The following is a 20,329-nucleotide window of genomic DNA, read 5'->3' as shown; positions in this document are numbered from 1 at the left end:
TTTACAATATTTTTTTTGACAGTAAATGCTTCAAAACTCAGGTAATGAAACAAAAAACTATATCGAAAGATGTCAAGTATCAACTAACGAGTATTTACAGTATTTTTTTGACTGTGAATGCTTCATAACTCAGGCATTGAAATACGAAACAAGAAACTATAGAGAAAGATGTCAATTATCACCAAACGAGTATCTACAATATTTTTTTGACAGTGGATGCTTCACATCTCAAGTAAGGAATTCAAAAACTATAGAGAAAGATTTTAAGTATCACCTAACGATCATTTACAGCATTTTTTGCCAGTGAATGCTTTATGACTCGGGTAATGAAAAAAAAACTGTAAAGAAAGATGTCAATTATCACCAAACGAGTATTTACAGTATTTTTTGACAGTGAATGCTTTATAACTCGGGTACTGAAAAAAAAACTATTAAGAAAGATGTCAATTATCACCAAACAAGTATTTACAGTATTTTTGACAGTAAATGCTTCACAGCTCAGGTAAAGAATTAAAAAACTTTATAGAAAGATTTGAAGTATCACCTAACGAATATTAACAGTATGTTTTGACAGTAAATGCTTCACATCTCAAGTAAGGAATTTAAAAACTATACAGAAAGATTTAAAGTATCAACTAACGAGTATTTACAGTAATTTTTGACAGAGATTGCTGCACATCTCAGGTACAAAATTTAAAAACTATAGAGAAAGATTTCCAGTATCACCTAACAAAAAGATTTACAGTATTTTTTGACAGCGAATGCTTGATAACTCGGGTACTGAAAAAGAACTATAAAGAAAGATGTCAATTATCACCAAAAAAGTATTTACAGTATTTTTGACAGTAAATGCTTCAGAGCTCAGGTAAAGAATTAAAAAACTATATAGAAAGATTTCAAGTATCACCTAACGAATATTAACAGTATATGTTGACTGTGAATGCTTCATAACTCAGGTACTGAAATAAAAAATATATAGAGAAAGATGTCAATTATCACCTACCGAGTATTTACAGCATTTTTTTGACTGTGAGTGCTTTATAACTCAGGTACTGAAATAAAAAACTACAAAGATGTCGATTATCAACTAACGAGTATTTACAGTATTTTTTGACTGTGAATGCTTCATAACTCAGGTACTGAAACAAAAAACTATAAAGAAAGATGGCGATTATCAACTAACGAATATTTACAGTAATTTTTAACAGTGAAAGCTTCATAACTCACGAACTAAAAAAAACAAAGAGAAAGATTTCAAGTATCACCTAACGAATATTAACAGTATATGTTGACTGTGAATGCTTCATAACTCAGGTACTGAAATAAAAAATATATAGAGAAAGATGTCAATTATCACCTACCGAGTATTTACAGCATTTTTTTGACTGTGAATGCTTTATAACTCTGGTACTGAAATAAAAAACTATAAAGAAAGATGGCGAGTATCAACTAACGAAAATGTACAGTAATTTTTGACAGTGAAAGCTTCATAACTCATGAACTAAAAAAACAAAGAGAAAGATGTCAAGCATCACCTAACGAGTATTTACAATATTTTTTTGACAGTGGATGCTTCACATCTCAAGTAAGGAATTCAAAAACTATAGAGAAAGATTTTAAGTATCACCTAACGATCATTTACAGCATTTTTTGCCAGTGAATGCTTTATGACTCGGGTAATGAAAAAAAAACTGTAAAGAAAGATGTCAATTATCACCAAACGAGTATTTACAGTATTTTTTGACAGTGAATGCTTTATAACTCGGGTACTGAAAAAAAAACTATTATGAAAGATGTCAATTATCACCAAACGAGTATTTACAGTATTTTTGACAGTAAATGCTTCACAGCTCAGGTAAAGAATTAAAAAACTTTATAGAAAGATTTGAAGTATCACCTAACGAATATTAACAGTATGTTTTGACAGTAAATGCTTCACATCTCAAGTAAGGAATTTAAAAACTATACAGAAAGATTTAAACTATCAACTAACGAGTATTTACAGTAATTTTTGACAGAGAATGCTGCACATCTCAGGTACAAAATTTAAAAACTATAGAGAAAGATTTCCAGTATCACCTAACAAAAAGATTTACAGTATTTTTTGACAGCGAATGCTTTATAACTCGGGTACTGAAAAAGAACTATAAAGAAAGATGTCAATTATCACCAAAAAAGTATTTACAGTATTTTTGACAGTAAATGCTTCAGAGCTCAGGTAAAGAATTAAAAAACTATATAGAAAGATTTCAAGTATCACCTAACGAATATTAACAGTATATGTTGACTGTGAATGCTTCATAACTCAGGTACTGAAATAAAAAACTACAAAGATGTCGATTATCAACTAACGAGTATTTACAGTATTTTTTGACTGTGAATGCTTTATAACTCAGGTACTGAAATAAAAAACTACAAAGATGTCGATTATCAACTAACGAGTATTTACAGTATTTTTTGACTGTGAATGCTTCATAACTCAGGTACTGAAACAAAAAACTATAAAGAAAGATGGCGATTATCAACTAACGAATATTTACAGTAATTTTTGACAGTGAAAGCTTCATAACTCAGGTACTGAAATAAAAAAACTACAAAGATGTCGATTATCAACTAACGAGTATTTACAGTATTTTTTGACTGTGAATGCTTCATAACTCAGGTACTGAAATAAAAAAACTACAAAGATGTCGATTATCAACTAACGAGTATTTACAGTATTTTTTGACTGTGAATGCTTCATAACTCAGGTACTGAAACAAAAAACTATAAAGATGTCGATTATCAACTAACGAATATTTACAGTATATGTTGACTGTGAATGCTTCATAACTCAGGTACTGAAATAAAAAAAAACAAAGAGAAAGATTTCAAGTATCACCTAACGAATATTAACAGTATATGTTGACTGTGAATGCTTCATAACTCAGGTACTGAAATAAAAAACTACAAAGATGTCGATTATCAACTAACGAGTATTTACAGTATTTTTTGACTGTGAATGCTTCATAACTCAGGTACTGAAATAAAAAAACTACAAAGATGTCGATTATCAACTAACGAGTATTTACAGTATTTTTGACTGTGAATGCTTCATAACTCAGGTACTGAAACAAAAAACTATAAAGAAAGATGGCGATTATCAACTAACGAATATTTACAGTAATTTTTGACAGTGAAAGCTTCATAACTCACGAACTAAAAAAAAACAAAGAGAAAGATTTCAAGTATCACCTAACGAATATTAACAGTATATGTTGACTGTGAATGCTTCATAACTCAGGTACTGAAATAAAAAATATATAGAGAAAGATGTCAATTATCACCTACCGAGTATTTACAGCATTTTTTTGACTGTGAATGCTTTATAACTCAGGTACTGAAATAAAAAACTACAAAGATGTCGATTATCAACTAACGAGTATTTACAGTATTTTTTGACTGTGAATGCTTCATAACTCAGGTACTGAAACAAAAAACTATAAAGAAAGATGACGATTATCAACTAACGAATATTTACAGTAATTTTTGACAGTGAAAGCTTCATAACTCACGAACTAAAAAAAACAAAGAGAAAGATTTCAAGTATCACCTAACGAATATTAACAGTATATGTTGACTGTGAATGCTTCATAACTCAGGTACTGAAATAAAAAATATATAGAGAAAGATGTCAATTATCACCTACCGAGTATTTACAGCATTTTTTTGACTGTGAATGCTTTATAACTCTGGTACTGAAATAAAAAACTACAAAGATGTCGATTATCAACTAACGAGTATTTACAGTATTTTTTGACTGTGAATGCTTCATAACTCAGGTACTGAAACAAAAAAACTATAAAGAAAGATGGCGATTAACAACTAACGAATATTTACAGTAATTTTTGACAGTGAAAGCTTCATAACTCACGAACTAAAAAAAAACAAAGAGAAAGATGTCGAGCATCACCTAACGAGTATTTACAGTAATTTTTGACAGAGAACGCTTCACATCTCAGGTACAGAAACAAAAAAACTATAAAGATGTCGATTATCAAATAACGAGTGTTTACAGTATTTTCTGACTGTGAATGCTTCATAACTCAGGTACTGAAATAAAAAACTATAAAGAAAGATGGCGATTATCAACTAACGAACATTTACAGCATTTTTTGACAGTGAATGCTTTATAACTCGGGTACTGAAAAAGAACTATAAAGAAAGATGTCAATTATCACCAAAATAGTATTTACAGTATTTTTGACAGTAAATGCTTCAGAGCTCAGGTACTTAAATAAAAAATATATAGAGAAAGATGTCAATTATCACCTACCGAGTATTTACAGCATTTTTTTTACTGTGAATGCTTCATAACCCAGGTAACGAAATAAAAAAAACTATAAAGAAAGATGGCGCGTATCAACTAACGAGTAATTACAGCAATTTTTGACAGTGAAAACTTCATAACTCATGAACTAAAAAAACAAAGAGAAAGATGTCAAGCATCACCTAACGTGTATTTACAGTAATTTTTGACAGAGAACGCTTCACATCTCAGGTAGAGAAATAAAAAAACTATAAAGATGTCGATTATCAATTAACGAGTATTTACAGTATTTTTTGACTGTGAATGCTTCATAACTCAGGTAACGAAATAAAAAAAACTATAAAGAAAGATGGCGCGTATCAACTAACGAGTAATTACAGCAATTTTTGACAGTGAAAACTTCATAACTCATGAACTAAAAAAACAAAGAGAAAGATGTCAAGCATCACCTAACGAGTATGCTTCACATGTGAAGCTTCACAGAGAATGCTTCAGAGAATTAAAAAATATATATAGAGAAAGATTTTAAGTATCACCTAACAAAAATATTTGCGTATTGTTTGACAGTGAATGCTCTATAACTCAGGTACTGAAATAAAAAACTATAATGAAAGATGTCAATTGTCAACTAACGAGTATTTACAGTATTTTTGACAGTAAAGGCTTCATAACTCAGGTAACGAAAAAGTATACGAAAAGATGTCAAGTATCACCTAACGGGTATTTACAGTATTTTTTGCCGTGAATGCTTCATAACTCAGGTACTTAAAAAACTATAAGAAAGATGGCAAGTATCATCTAACGAGTATTTACTGTATTTTTTGATAATGAATGTTTCACATCCCAGGTACAGAAAAAAAACTATAGAAAAAGATGTCAAGTATCCCCTAACAAGTATTACAGCGTGAGAGTGAATATTACTCTCTGCTTCCGAAAGAACTCCAAGAAGACCAACAAATTAAAGTTAACCCCTGATATAGGTAGAAAACACTGATATAGGTAGAAAATCAAAAATAAAGAAACGATTTGAGAAATACCGAAAAAAAAAAAATCTAATATTTCATTTTTTTCTGCCTTTTCAGTCTTAGTTTTCTGTTATATCGTTTTAGTATGAAACTAAATAAGGCAAAAAAAGATGAAATGAAAAAGATTATAAGACACAGAGGCGATACAACACAAACACTAAAAAAACAAATGTCGAAAAAAAAACATTTCAATGTTGAAAAAACTAGCTGAACCAAATTTTTCGTATGTCTAGATTAAAAGCAACTAGGGCCCAGCTAAAGCTGAGATAAGTGTTTGATATTGAATGCAACTGCTATACTGATGTGGCACAAAAAAGGTGATTTCAAAAATTGGACTTTGCCCAAAACCTTAGTTGTTTCTCTACTAAAATAAGTGAGAAGAGTAAAAAATCTTGAGATATTCAATTTTCCTAAAGAGATAACAGCTTTCTTCAAAAAAAAATAAGGACTCCACGTTTCTGCAGGAAACATTATCGCAACCGGTTCTTTGAACTAAATTTTGCAACTTTGGCGTGAATTTCAAGAAAAATCAAAAAGTTTCTAAAAACGGTCCAAAGGATTTCCCAAATCCATGATTTTTTCCTTCAACGAGAAAGTTGCGGCCGCTTAATCAGAGAATAATCCCAAAATCGTGTTTCTCGATTAAACACAACCTGAGAATTGGACCTGTAGTTTTCGCGTCAAGAAGTTTCAAACTGTCAGATTCAACTCTTAGACTTGTTTGAAGGCTATAACTTTTTTCTTAACAAAACGACATAGTCAATAAAAAAAGCCAGGCTTTCAAAAACTTGCTCATTCTTTTAAACCTATAATATCAGATTTGGCGGGATTCTTAGCAAGAAAAGTCCAGAAAACTGTCAACTAATCAAAAATTTGTGTGATTAAATAGGGCGAAGCCGCTGATGAAGAAGGGATTCACTCGACCTGTAATTTCAATTGCACACAAGATCTCAGAATTAGGAGGGTACTTCTCGAGAAAAGTCAAAAACTTTATCAAAATTATGTCATTAGGCCGATAAAAAACAGGCCAAAATGATTTGGGCCGAGGAATTTTTTTAAGCGAAACAAAAAAACTAAGAAGGAAATACGAAGTTAAGGCAAATGAATTTACAAATTTTAGAATTAAATCAAACACTACAAGCACCATTAAAGATAAATGCGCGCAGCAAAAAAAAAGATTTCAAGACGTGACAACTAGGCCGACAACAGATAAGCCGACAATTTTATTTGGAACAGAATAGTTCCAATTTGAAAAAAAAGGTCGTGGTCAGATTTGAACTCAAGACCTTTGCCGTCCGAGGCATACTCATTACCACCACGCTAAGTTGCCCGGCAATGTCTCGAAGTTTGAATTCAATATGAACCAAGATACAAGTGACTCAAGGGATTCTGTTAAACAAGTTGTTAACCCACAAGAAGTCTATAATTAAGTTTGATAACACATGCTAATCGTAAGCGTAACAACGTTTAAAATGTAGGAAGAATTAAGTGAGTCAATGAACTCAAAGAAACCGAAGACAAAAAAGGAATTTGGAGTATAAAAAAATTGAATTATGTTATAAAATCTTTTATGAATGACACTTTTGTTATGAAACTAACCCAATTTGGAGAACTTTTTTATTCCGCTAGGATTTCTGAAAATTAGAAACCATGTTCGAAAAAAAAGGTCATTCACAATTTTTGCACCATTAAAAGTTTCGTAAGGAGAGTGTAATTTGCTTTCATTTTCTCAAAAAGCTATAGGCCGGAATCGAACCCCCGAGCTAGAGAGTTCGAGCCTCGCCTCCTTCCAAGAGCCATATGGTCGTTTGATGAAAGGCAAAGACTAGCCACCAATAAAGCAAACAGAACAGATGCTGTTAAATTGCCAAAATTATGCAGCAAAAGTGCCACTAAATGAGCACTTTTACTTGACAGTTGGGGTGAAAAAAAAGTGGATTTTAAAATTAACTCTATATTTACTAGCTTTCATGTGTAATAAATCAGGGCGGCATAAAACTTGATCGGTGGAGAAAAATGTCTAAAAATAGCCAGCTACTTAACACGCTGTTTGAAAGTTACCTAGTAAAATATAATCAGACATCAAAAATTTAACAAGAGGAGGTTCGCTTTAATAAACATGGTCAAAAGAGAGTGACAGAACAGTCAATGAACTTAAAAAATTAAAAAACGAAGGACTTTTTGTTTAAATTTCAGCTTTTGAGTTCCAAAGCAAAAATGAATTACCTTAAAACTCTTTGAGTTACAAGAATATTGATTGACACTATTTTGATGATCCCAAACCAACGCGATTAAATTGGATCAATATTTAAGAAAAATCTCGCTGAAATCGACCATTGAAATTAAAATCGACTTTATAACCAAAAACCGAACCCGTTTTTTTGCATCATTTGCACTCTCATGCTGGGAGATCGAATTTTTCCGTTTGGAAAATCAAATTGAGAAGAAACTGAGAAACATAACTTAAAACGCAAAAAAAAATCATATTGAACGACCAAATAAAATTTTTGAGCTGAGCGACCAAAGCACCGATGTATTTTTCAGCGCACAAACCTCTTAAAATTAGTATCTATTGACGCGAAAAGCCCATTGAGAAAAATTTTAGGGCCGGTCAGCCGAAAACGGATGTCGTTAAAAATTTTCAAAACGGAACCCTCTGGTCGGTCAGAGGGTCGAACTTCGGGAGGGGGAGCATAGGTGGCAGTCGCCATCTTAACGCCTGAATCCAGTTTTGTTGCGTTGCAAAATTGAGAAAATAACAGGACAAAAGATTATATCATCAAAACCTTCACCTAAAAACAATCAAAATTATCACTTAAGTTTCTATGACGCCAAAAATTTTACAGTCTTCACATTTTTGTTCAATTTTATTGTATTAGTTCTTAAATTGAAAATAAATTCTCGTTGATTAACGTGCAGGTATCATTATTCCAGTGTTTTTTCTTGTAAAATTAAAAGAGATCAGAAAAATCTTAGTATGCCTTGTGCAAGTAACACAGAAGGTTCACACTGCGCTTATTATTAAAAAAACGCAAATTAAACACAGAGGCGGAGCGGAGCTTCGCACCCTTTGCGATATAATAAAAACATTGAATTACAAGATGCTGATAGAAAAAAAAAGAGTGCAGTCATTTTTTTGAAAAATTAAGCTGAAAAAATTAGTCAAAAAACTATATCTACGGAAAACGAAACTAGTTTAAAAAATTCAAGCTATAAAAATTTATAATCAAAATTTTTAAGAACCATCCCTCCTGAAAAAAAGCATGAGCATTTAAAAACTTGCCCTCAAAACTACGAAAGGTAAGTTGACTAAGCCAATAAAATATAAGCCGAACCCGTTTAACTAAAAAAACTAAAAAAAATCAAAGTTGGTAAAGACTAGGAGCCAAGCAAAAGCTTGAGATACTTGTTTGATATTTTTAGAATAAGTTTTAATGATGTGGAATGGAATGTGTTATATTTTTTTGAAAAATTTCAAAAACCCAAAACGTCATTTGTTTCTCTACCAAAAAATATTGATTAGTCGCTTGTGTTAGGGAGATTACCCGTTCTTACAAATAAACTCAAAATGAAATTGGGTAGGTAGATTACTTTTCCCACAACTTGTTTTTCTGATCGAACCCGTGACTGCGAAGCCACTTTTAACGAGAAGAATCCTATAACCTGTTTTTGCGATTGAACCTGAAATCTTTCCGGGTAGTTTTCGAGAAGTGAAAAACTTTTTGAAAAATTTGGAAAACAGTGAAAACGTCAGAATCTGGAAGTTTCCAAGGACATGACATGTTTTCTTATAAAAAGTTGGGAGTCTACGCTTCTACCGGAAAAACTTTAAAACCGGTTTGCTCGATTTAATCCTTAATCTCATGTTTGGTAGGGTAATTATTAATAAAAACAAAAACATTCCGAAAACCGTCCCAACATAATCAACTTTGACTTTTCCGAATGTTAAAACTTTTTTCGACAACAAAATGGCGTACAGGCTTATGCAGCGATGAAGCTCACAAAATGTTTTTTCCATTAAATCACAAATCTGAGATGTGGCCGGGTAATTTTCGAGTAAAATCGGAGTTTGCAAAAAACGGCCAAAAGTTCAAAAACTCGACTTTCCGCAAGCCACAATTTTTTGTCTGAGAAATTTTAGGAGCAATCCGATTAAGCGGGTCGCTTATAAAATTTGAAAAAATTCAAAAACGCAGAAACGATCAAAAAATCAGGTCCAGAGGGCCAACTTTGAAAAAAAAACTGTCAAAAATAGTAACTTGACTTTTCTGAGGGTCAAAACTTTTCGTGTAGAAAAATTTGGGCGTAGCCGCTTGTGCAGAAAGCTTCCCACAACTCGCGCCTTCCATTGAGCCCAAAATCTTAAACTTGATTCGGTAGTTTTGGAGAATAAAAAAATTCCAAAAAACAAAAAATTGGGTCGAAAACTTCTCTCACACAATTTTTGAAGGCTGTAGATACTGGAGTAGGATTGAAACAGAGTAGGGGATGCCGGAAGACACCACTTTTTAGAAAAAAATTTTTGTGAAAGTTGGCAAGGTAGTTTTTGAGAAAAACTAAAATTTTGAAGAACGAAAAAAAAAAGTTCTGATCAACTAAAAAAAAATTTAAATGTTTTTTTTTAAACAAATCCCATACATTTTTAAAATAACGGTTTTTATCAACCATGGGCTGTTCCAATTAACAAACCCAAGTTTTGAAACGAAACTATTCAAAAGCGTATCAGATCATATTGATTGCAGTTGAAAAAAAACGGAAACTCAGCCGACACAAATTCAAAAAAAAACTTTTTTGATACACATAATTGACAAAATTAAAAACTACCTCATATACACTAGGTAGTAGTTTTATTTTAAAATTCCAGAAACTGAGCAAGTCAGCATAAATGAAGCAGGTATGAGAAAGAAAAGTTGTTCAGGGGGGAAAATAACTAGTTTCCGATTTTAAGTCATTTGCTCTCGCAAGTGAAAACATACGATTTCCAACTTTTTTCTTGCTTTAGGTGAAAACTATGAAAAATAAGCCCGTAGCATTATTAATGTTTTTAATTGGCTCGATTCATCTAATAAAAAAAGTCTAAACAATTTTTTTATGAATTAGTTATGACACAAAGCGAAGCTGCGCTTCGCAATCGCTTGCGAGAACAGGACCAAAAAAAAGCTATCAAGTGAAACAAGAAAAAGTAAAAATGACCCTGTAATTAGCAAAACTCGGCTACGTGTAGGATTCGAATCTGCGGCCTACTGTAATCAAGAGAATTTGAGTCTAACGCACTATACCCTCAGCCACGGAAGCTTAACAACCGACAAAAACTAGTCACGAATAAATCAGCTGCATTTGCTAATAAATTGCCTGCCATGCCATTCAGCAAAAGTGGTACCAAATATAAATAGACTCAAATTGCAAGTAGTAATTTGGAATATAACAAGCTGAAGGCGTCCACAGTAACTTTCCATGTAACAAATCGCAATGCAAAAAGCCACATTATGTCTAAATTATGCAGTTCAAAAAATTGCGAGATATATTGAGTTTTTATTATTGTGATGTTGTTTGAACTAAATAGCTCTTTTTCGGTTCATTTGATGAATTAAAAATGCATCAACAGTGTTATTACTATTCGAATGTCAAAGCACATGCTATCAAAAAGCTGTAAAGGTGCCTTGAAAGTGGCACCAATATTTGCGAATGAGGTTGGAAAAAATGAAGATAAAAAGTGTAAAAAAAACAAAACTTACTTCAAATTTTTGCAGAATTAATTTGGAACAAATTGTTAAGCGAATTTCAGGCCCAAAATCGCACCCCAAAAATTGATCGTTTTTTGGCTTTTTCAGTCAATCAACAAATACGCTATCGCCAAAAATGCCTTTTTTTACTATTTAAAACACCAATATTTTATATAAAAAATAATTTAAAACGTTTCGCACAGTTTTTTTGAAGATTATACCTTGTTAAACTTTTTTGGGCTACACAAGAGGCTCACGTTGATATAGTTTTTGCAGTAATTGACCCGATAGTAATAGAGTAATTTTTGATGACTGAAAAAGCCATAAATTATCCGTTTTTGAGGTAAATTTTGGGCCCGAATTCCGCAAATTAAATTGAACAATACTAATTCTGCTAGTCTTTAAGCAAGTTTTGTCTTCATCATTTTTGACCTAATGCCAATTTAATTTGAGAAAAATGCGTTTAAAATTTCAAGTTTTGTGTTTCATCTGGATAATTTAAATCAGCACTATATTCGAATCAGATAACGATATGATCCATTGCTAGCAAAAGCTATCGACTCATTATAGCATAGCTGATTTCAGAGAAAAACTTACAACAATTATCAAGGTATTCAACAATTATCAAGGTATTCAGATAATAAATACTCGAAAAAGAAATTTATAGAAAAAATTGTTCATGGCAAAACTACGACCCCGAAATTCGAATTGGCTCTTATCCGTTATGCCCCTACCTATAAATTCATATAAGCAAATTTAAAAAATGCCCTTTTCTACTCTCCGCCACATTTCTAAATTTCCGTTTTCAGAGTTGCTTTTTTGTGTGATTATGCAAAGTGCGTCATATAACGATGTAAATAAGAAGAAAAAATCTGTTTCCAATATAGTTAGTTTGTTCACCATGCCAGGTTTCATTGCATTAAGACTACATCAAAATAGATTTTCAATCAGATTTGCGGGTTCGAAAACGTTTTACGGGTATCACACCTTTAAGTGCTAATGACGGAATGAGACCATAACTAGTGTACTAACTTTGCATAACTTGAATGTTGTCACCTCCATCTGTTCCATGGCGTACACCAGCTGTGGGATATTCTTCGTCTCCTTGCCTACTTTCGCTTTCCCTCTGTCGTTTCCCACAATCTGTTCAGCAGTGTCCTGGTCAAGGTCAAGTTCAGTCTGTGCATCATTCACTGCTCGGTCCGAGATGTCACCCAATGGCTGCTGAGTTGCTGCAGCTACGTTTTTTTTCGGCTTCTTTCTTGAAATTGTCGCCACTTCATTTGAACTAAAAACAATTACAATTTCTCACAACCATTTGAACATTGAAGCTGTTACTAAAAAGAATGATCAGCGGTATAATCCTGAAGAATTTGCCGCTAGCCACGTATTAACTTTGAAAATTGATTCCGTATAAAATATGCATTTACAACAATCGCGCAGTTTACACTGCTTAAGAACTTTTTCGTATAATGAAAAAGATATTGGATCACGTTAGCAACATCCTGGACCCCTCTCCTTCCAAAGCAGCTTGGTGGGGGGATGTTAACTTGATCCAAGAAATTTTATACTGTCAATTAACATAAGCCTCATTCATAATTTTTGTTGGTTAATCATATCAATTTAAATCATGACAATTGACTTCTGAACAACCGAACAACCGGCGGTTAAACTGCATCCTCTATCAGGGTCTAGGACAACAAGACGACGGAACTCCAAGCCGAGGTAATTCAAACCGAAATTTAACTTTACAAGCACCTCAAAACACTATTTTATCATCTGTAAAACATTGTTTTCAAAACCTTACGCATTTTTAGTCCATCACAAGCACTATTTATGACAATGCAACACTTATGATTGGCATCCGTTTATAATATCAGCCGGTTTTTGAAATTCATAAATAATAAAAATGAAAAACGCCTTCAACCGTGTTTTATTCTTCAACTTTCCTAAACATCATTTGGAGGCTTAAATTTTATGAAAACGCCAATAACTAGTATAGAAAGATCATGAAATTCAGAAATTAGCCAAAAAATTCAAATTAATCATACTAGCAAGCGTGTCTCCGATGATCAATCGGCTCGCAAAAATTTTTTGTTCAGATCAAGCTTTTTTCCGAGAAGTTTAAGTTTTCCTACCAAAGCAATTCAAGCTATGAAACTGTGAACTATTTCAAGTTAAGTTATAGACCAAAAAAATTCGCGGGAAATTATTTTCCTTAAGCAAGCTATTCAAGCCATGCAAAGTTTTTGCAAGCAAGCTATTACAGCTTAGATAACTGAAAAATATCAAGTTATTTCAGGAAGCGATTGAGTCCGTCAAAATTGAAAACGTTTTTCATGTTATTTCACGAAGGGATTCAGATGGCGAAAAGTATTCTTTTTTCAATTGGAGTCATTCAACCGAAAAAACGTTGAATTATTTCAAGTTATTTCATAGACTGAATCAGTTCGCGAAAAGTCAGTTTTCCTCAAGCAAGCTATTCAAGGAACGAAACTTTGAACTTTCTGAAGTTATTTCACGCAGGGAACCGGATGCCAAAAATTTTCGTTTTTTAACTGGAGCCATTCAACCGATGAAAATTTGAAATATTTCGAGTTATTTCATAGCCCAAATCGGTTCGCGAAAAGATCGTTCATCATAGGCAAGCAATTCAAGATATGGAGATAGTTCATCATCGGCAAGCAATTCAAGCTCGAAGGGAATCGGATGGCGAAAAGTTTCTCTCTTGTTTTTCTATTGAAGCCTTTCAAGTGAAAAAAAACTTTGAAATTTTTCAAGTTGTTTAATAGAGCAAATCGGTTCGAGAAAAACAAATTTTTCTTAAGCAAGACAATCAAACTAACAAATTTTAACATTTCAATTTTTTTAATAAGCTAATCAAGCGATGGAATTTTGAAAATTGTTATTTAGACAAAAAAAAATCCGAGAAACTTAAGTTTCCCTACGCAAGCCTTCAAACTTTTTAAGTTAATTCATAAAAAAATCGGATAGCAAAATTTGAAGGTTTTTTATAGAAACCATTCAAGCGATGAAACTTGTTAGGCCGAACCGTTCCAAGAATTTTTTTTTCTGAGGAAGCTAATCGAGCAATGAACTTTAGATGACAAAATGTTCTTATTTGTTTCTTAAGCCAAATGGTTTCACGAAAACTTAAAAACTTCCTATGCAAGCTACTCAAGCGATGAAGCTTCGAAACATTTGAAATTATTTCATAGGGCAAAGTGCTTTTGCAAGAGTTAATCCTTTCTTATGCAGGCTATTCAATAAATGTGTTTTTGAGATACTTCAAGTTGTTTCAGAGAAGTTTTTTGTAGGCAAGCTTATCATGGTAACAAAATTTTGAAAACATTCATGTTGTTTCATGAAGCGGATCGGTTCCCGACAAATTCAGTTTTTTAAGCAAGCTTTCAAGCTATGGAGTTGAAGTTATAGTTTTCAAGCGATTGAAGTAAATAATTGAAGTTATTGCATAGACAAAATAGATTCGCAAAAAACTCATGTCTTCAGCAAGCTATTCAAGCTATGAAAGTTTCAAACATTTCAAGTTCGTACATAGATCACAACAATTTGAGAAAAATGAGTTTCTTTAATAAGCTATTTCAGCGACGAAAAAATGAAATTTTTTAAGTGATTTCATTGCGCAAATTCGTTTGCCAAAAATTTTTCTAAGCATGGTGGTTGGTGTGTTTAGCTGATTCGTTTCTGTCTGGACTGAATCTTGAAAGGCAAAATTTTGGAAAAACAATGGCAGGTGCTTTCTAGCCTTGAAGTTAAATCGAAATCATCTTGTTTAGTTTCGAACTTTTTCCCAAAAATTTTTTTATATTCCAGCTTATGTTGAAAAATCTGAAGTTTTAACTTGATTTTGACTGAGAAATTCCAGAATATTCTAGATTCAGAAGATTTTCTTAAATGTTGAGGTCATTGATCGCTTTCAAGCATTGCGCTGCGTTCATAGAGCGAATCAGTTGATGAAAATTTAAGCTATTTCAGCGATGAAACTTTGAAACAATTCCCGTTGTTTCATACAGCTAATCAGTTCACGGAAAAGTTATGTTTTTTTTGGCAAGCTATTCAAGCAATAGAACTTTGAAAAACTCTGAGTTGTTTCATAGAGCGTATCAAGTGGCGAAAACATTAGGGGTTTTCTAAGCAAACTATTCAAGCTATGAATTATTTAAGGTAATTCTTAAACCAATTCATAGCTGGAAAGGTTTTCATCGAAACACTTAAATTTTTCACAGGATGGCGAAAAACTCGAGTATTTCTAAAAAAAATTTCAGCTATGAATCTTTGAAAAGTTCCAAGATGTTTCGATGAAAGTTTGAAACATTTTAAGTTATTTTGTTGACTGAATAATTTCGCGAAAGCTTTATATTTTTCAAAGCAAGCTATTCGAGCTATGAAAATTTGAAGTATTTCAAGCTAATTCAAACCACGAATCGCTTTGGGAAAAGTTAGTTTTTCAGAGCCTGGGGGTTGGTGCTTTTAATTAATTTGTTTCAGACTGAAATAAATTCGTTGACGCAAAATTTTGGACAAAAAGTGGGCGGGTACAGTCTACAGTTGAAACAAGTTCATCGTTATTATAGAGTTCCGGACTTTTCTCATAAAAAGATTCTAGAATATTCAAGAATTTCGTAGATTCGATGATGGCTCTGAATGATTCGTAAATGTGACTACGAAAAACATGTAATTCGATTAATATAATAACTAGTAAGCCCGTCTCCAATAATTAAATGATTCATTAAAAAATAGTTGCTGTTCTGATCAAGTTATCCCAGAAAAAAAACTTAGAACAATTTCGAGTAAGGCCATACCGTGAATCGGTTTGAAAAATTTAAGGTTTCATAGAACGAATCGATTCCCGAAAAAATGAAGTTTTTCTAAGCAAGCTATTCAACCTATAAAACATGTTTCAAAATATTTCAAAATGTTTCATGAAGCAAATCGGATGACGCAACTTAAGGTTTTCATATGGAAACTATTCAAGCAATAAAACAGTGAAATATTTCAAGCTGTTTCATAGAGCGAATCAATAAGCAAAAGATTTAAGTTTTTCTAGGCAAGCTTGGCAAAAAAGTAGTTCCTCAACAAGCTATTCAAGCTATGAAATGAAACATTTCAAGTTACTTCACAGAGCCAACGGGTTCGCCAAGGGTTCAAGTTTTTCTACGGAAGCTATTTAAAACAAGAAACTTTTATACATTTCTAAGCTATTGCATACACTGATTTGATTCAGAAAAGTTATAAGTTTTTCGAAGCAAACTATTAAAATATGACACTTTAAGTTATTTCCAGTTACTTTATAGACTAAAAAAATCGCAAAAAAATAATTTTTTAAGGAAGCTGATTAAGCTGTTAAACTTTAAATAAATCAAGTTTATTCAAAAAGTGAACCCGATGGCAAACTGTTTTTCTGGTGAAACCTTTTATGTGATTTCCAGGTTTTTTATAAGTTTTTTAGTTATTTTTTTGAGCGAGCTAATGGATCAAGGAACTTCAAAAAAATCCCTGCTATTTCTTAGACCCAATCGTTTTTGCCAAAAGTTACAGTTTTCCAAAGCAAGCAAGTCAAGCTGAAACTTTGACATAATTCAAGATAATTAATGAAACAAATCGGTTCTCAAAAAAATTGTTTAAGCAAGCTATTCGAAACTTTGAAAACCACGAAACTGTAAAAAAAAAATTCCAAGTAAATTCATAGACTGACTCGATTTGCGAAAAGTTTAAATTTTTCAAAGCAAGCTTTTAAAGCTATGAAACTTTGAATTATTTCATGTTGTTTCATAGAATGAGTAATTCGCGAAAAGGTTGTTTTTCTGAGCTAGCTTTTCATCAAGCTGTGAAACTTTAAATAATTTCAAGTTATTTCATAGACTGAATTGGTTCGCGAAAATTTTCAGCTTTTGTAAGCAAGCTGTAAAAGCCATGAAACGTCGATCAGTTTCAAGTTATTTCAAAGTCTGAATCGGTTTGCGAAAAGTTTAAATTTTTCTAAGCAAGCTTTACAAGCTATGAAACGTTGAAACATTTCCAGGTATTTAATAAACCGAACCGGTTTGCAAACATTTTCTTTCATAGCATAAAGATTGCTGTTTTTAAGTTAAGTGATTCGTTCCAGACTGAAATGAGTCTGTGAATGCAAATTTTTGGACAAAAAGTGGGCAGGTTCTGTCGAGCTTTAAAAATAAACGAGTTCATCTCACTCTGATTGTTGCCCTGAGTGATTCTTAAAGTACTGATCTAAGCCTTTTTAAATGTTGCGCTCGATAGCCCATTAAACATTAGGCCTTATGCTAAAAACGTGCCAATCATTTACTATATAAGATTATTGGCAAGGTCATTTCTGTTCAAAACTTACGCGAATTAAGTAGCGCGAAAATGTTTGACTTTAAATGGCAAAAATTTCGTTTATTTCTTTGATGCTTATTGAAGTAAGTTTTCTTTTCATTTTGGGTTGTAACAGTGTTAAGTTATAGAAATGGGGTTGAAATGTAGCAATGTGAAATTGATAAGGCAACAAAAAGGTTATGAAATTTACTATGCTCGGATTAGTATAGTAAATTTTGAAAATTATCAAGCTATGAAACGTTGAAACATTTCTATTTATTTCATAGACCGAGCCGATTTGCAAAATTTTTCTTAGCATAGAGGTTGCTGTTTTTAAGTGATTCGTTCCAGACTGAAATGAATCTGTAAACGCGAAATTTTGGACAAAACGTGGGCAGGTACTGTCTGGTCTAAAAAGTGAATCGAGTTCATCTTGCTCTGGTTGCTGCTCCGAGTGATTCTTAAAGTACTGATCTAAGCCTTTTTAAACATTGTGCGCTCGATGGCCTTATTCTGAAAACGTGTCATTCATTTATTATATAAGACTAGCAAGCCCGTCACCAAAAATCCATCGATTCGCAAAAATTAATTGATATTCTTATCAAACTATCCAAGCAAAGAAAGTGAGAGCAGTTTCAAGTTAAGCCATATCGTGAATCAGTTTGAAATTTATTAAAACTCAAAGAAAGAATCGGTCCGCAAAAAATTCAAGTTTTTCTACTCAAGCTGTTCCAGGTTTAAAAATTCGAAAATATTTCAAGTTAAATTATGAAACAGTTCGGATGGCGGTTTGGAAGCGGTTTGAATTTCAAATTTTTTAGGGAAGGCAATCGGTTAGGAAACGTTTTAACTATTTTGCTGGAGCCATTCAACCAATAAAAGTTTGATTAAAAAAAGTTCAATATTTTATTACACCGAATCAGTCCTCGAAAATATTCAGTCGTTTTAAGTCAGCTCTTCAAACAATCCAAGTAATTTCATAGACAAAATCGGTTTCCGAAAAATCGAAGTTCTTCTAAGCAAGCTATTCCAGCTAGAAAAAACTTTCAATTATTCAAGTTATTTTGTATACCGAATCAGTTCGCGAAATTTCAAAAATGTTTCGAAGCAAGCTCTTCAAGTCAAGATATTTCAAATAAACGAAGTTGTTTTATAGACCGAATCGGTTTGCAAAACTTTAAACTTTTTCTAAGCAAATTATACAAGCTTTGAAACTTCAAATAACACCAGTTATTCTATAAACCGAATCGATTAGCAAAAGTTTACTAAGCAAGCTACTCAAGCTATCATATCTTGAATGCTGTCAAGTTGTTTCTAAAACAAAATCGCCACATAAAAAATTAAGATTTTTCTAACCAGGCTATTCGAACGACAACAGCTTAGGTCGTTTGAATAGCTAAAGTCGTTTAACTTTTCTAAGCAAACAATTCAAGCTACGAAACTTTGAAATAACTCAATTTATTTGAATGGCAAATCATTTGCGAAAAATTTTCTAGGAAAAATGTGCATGAAGGTTTGCTTAGACATATTTCAGTTTTTCTGAGCCAGCTTTTCACGCGATGAAACTATAAAATATGTCCAGTTGTTTCAAAATAAAGAATGTTCAATTTTTCAAAGCAAGCTATTCAGGCTATAAAACTTTCAAGTTACTTCATAGCGCAAATTGTATTGCAATACTTAGTTTTTCTAGCAGAGAGGTTGCTGTTTTTAGTTAGTTCGTTTCAGAAGGAAATCAATCTGAAAAGTCAAAAAAATGGACAGTTACTGTCTAGCCTTGAAATTGAACCGAGTTCATCTTGTCTGAAGAATTGAATGTTTGACATACATAATTCTATTCTAGAACATTCAAGAATTAAGCATGTTTAAAAAATTTAGAAAATTCCTGGGCTTCTCTTTAACGTTAAGCCTAAAGATTTTTCAAAACTTTGCACTTGATAGCCTCTTAAACATTAGGCTTTATGCTGAAAACGTGCTGAAAACATGTCATTCATTTGATATATAAGATATTAATCATACCTCACGACTATATAAGGAAATATTCGGCTAAAAGTCCCTAAGTTTATGATTCGGCTTGAAGTCCCGACGGCTTGATGACCGGCACCCTTTGATTTTAAGCCAATGAGGTCCAATCTGTTTGGTTAATTAGCCAATCAAATGCAAACATTAGCCAATCAAATGCAAAATTATTGGCCGAAATGACCAAAACGATAGAATTTTTCACAAGTACCAAAATGATAAATCAGTCCCATTTGTACCAAAATAAAAAATCAATCGCGTTAGTACCAAAAAATATTCAATTAGCCAAAGACTACTAAGCCGACTATTTTAAGCTCTTGGTTCAAGGTCGCCGGTGGGCGCGCTACGCGCGCGTCGCCGCGATAACCGGCTCTAATTTTCGTATAGCGTCCTTACCCTCTGTTGGCAAGCTCGCAACACGAGAAATATCCGAAAATCTTACAGGAAGAGGTCTGTTAAAGGAGGCACTTAAAGAATACAGAAACCAACTGAGAGATTTCAAAGATCGGGACGACAGACCTTTGGAGTCAAAAGTGCGACGACTCGAAAGACATTTATTTATGCGAAAATTCGGATATGCTACTTTAGATGAAGGAGTAGATTGGAACCCGAGTTGGGAAATTGAGCTGGAGGAAAACTGAGATTTACATAATCCATCTAAAAGACTTTCTTCCGAACTGAGTAAATTGAACTCTTTTTAAATAAATTATCCTACTGATGTTGTATAATTTATTTCTTTCACCGAGGGGGGTGTGTCATACCGCTACTGCAGTAGCAGTATTTATTATACGTATGTACAGCCAACCTCTGGTGTTAAATCATTATTTTATGGTACGCTCAAGGTCATACATAAGTGATGACACTGAGACTAAGTGAGAGATCAGAGTACTTAACAATGATCTATCTCTCAGTACATAAGA

At 32.7% G+C, this 20,329-nt stretch overlaps 1 protein-coding gene across 1 annotated transcript in view; it reads right to left on the bottom strand.

The window, feature by feature from the left end:
- Positions 1-20,329, bottom strand: part of LOC134842481 (Fanconi anemia group I protein homolog) — a 77,725-nt gene that overhangs the window by 10,043 nt on the left and 47,353 nt on the right. Inside the window, exon 14 of the mRNA XM_063858843.1 lies at positions 12,090-12,345. Within this exon, the coding sequence (XP_063714913.1) occupies positions 12,090-12,345 (256 nt within the window). The remainder of the gene's footprint in view (positions 1-12,089; positions 12,346-20,329) is intronic.

The sequence above is a fragment of the Symsagittifera roscoffensis genome, chromosome 3, assembly GCF_963678635.1.
Source record: "Symsagittifera roscoffensis chromosome 3, txSymRosc1.1, whole genome shotgun sequence".
Lineage (NCBI taxonomy): Eukaryota > Metazoa > Xenacoelomorpha > Acoela > Convolutidae > Symsagittifera > Symsagittifera roscoffensis.
The sequence above is the reverse complement of the archived record's forward strand: the minus strand, read 5'-3'. Positions and strand labels throughout refer to the sequence as shown.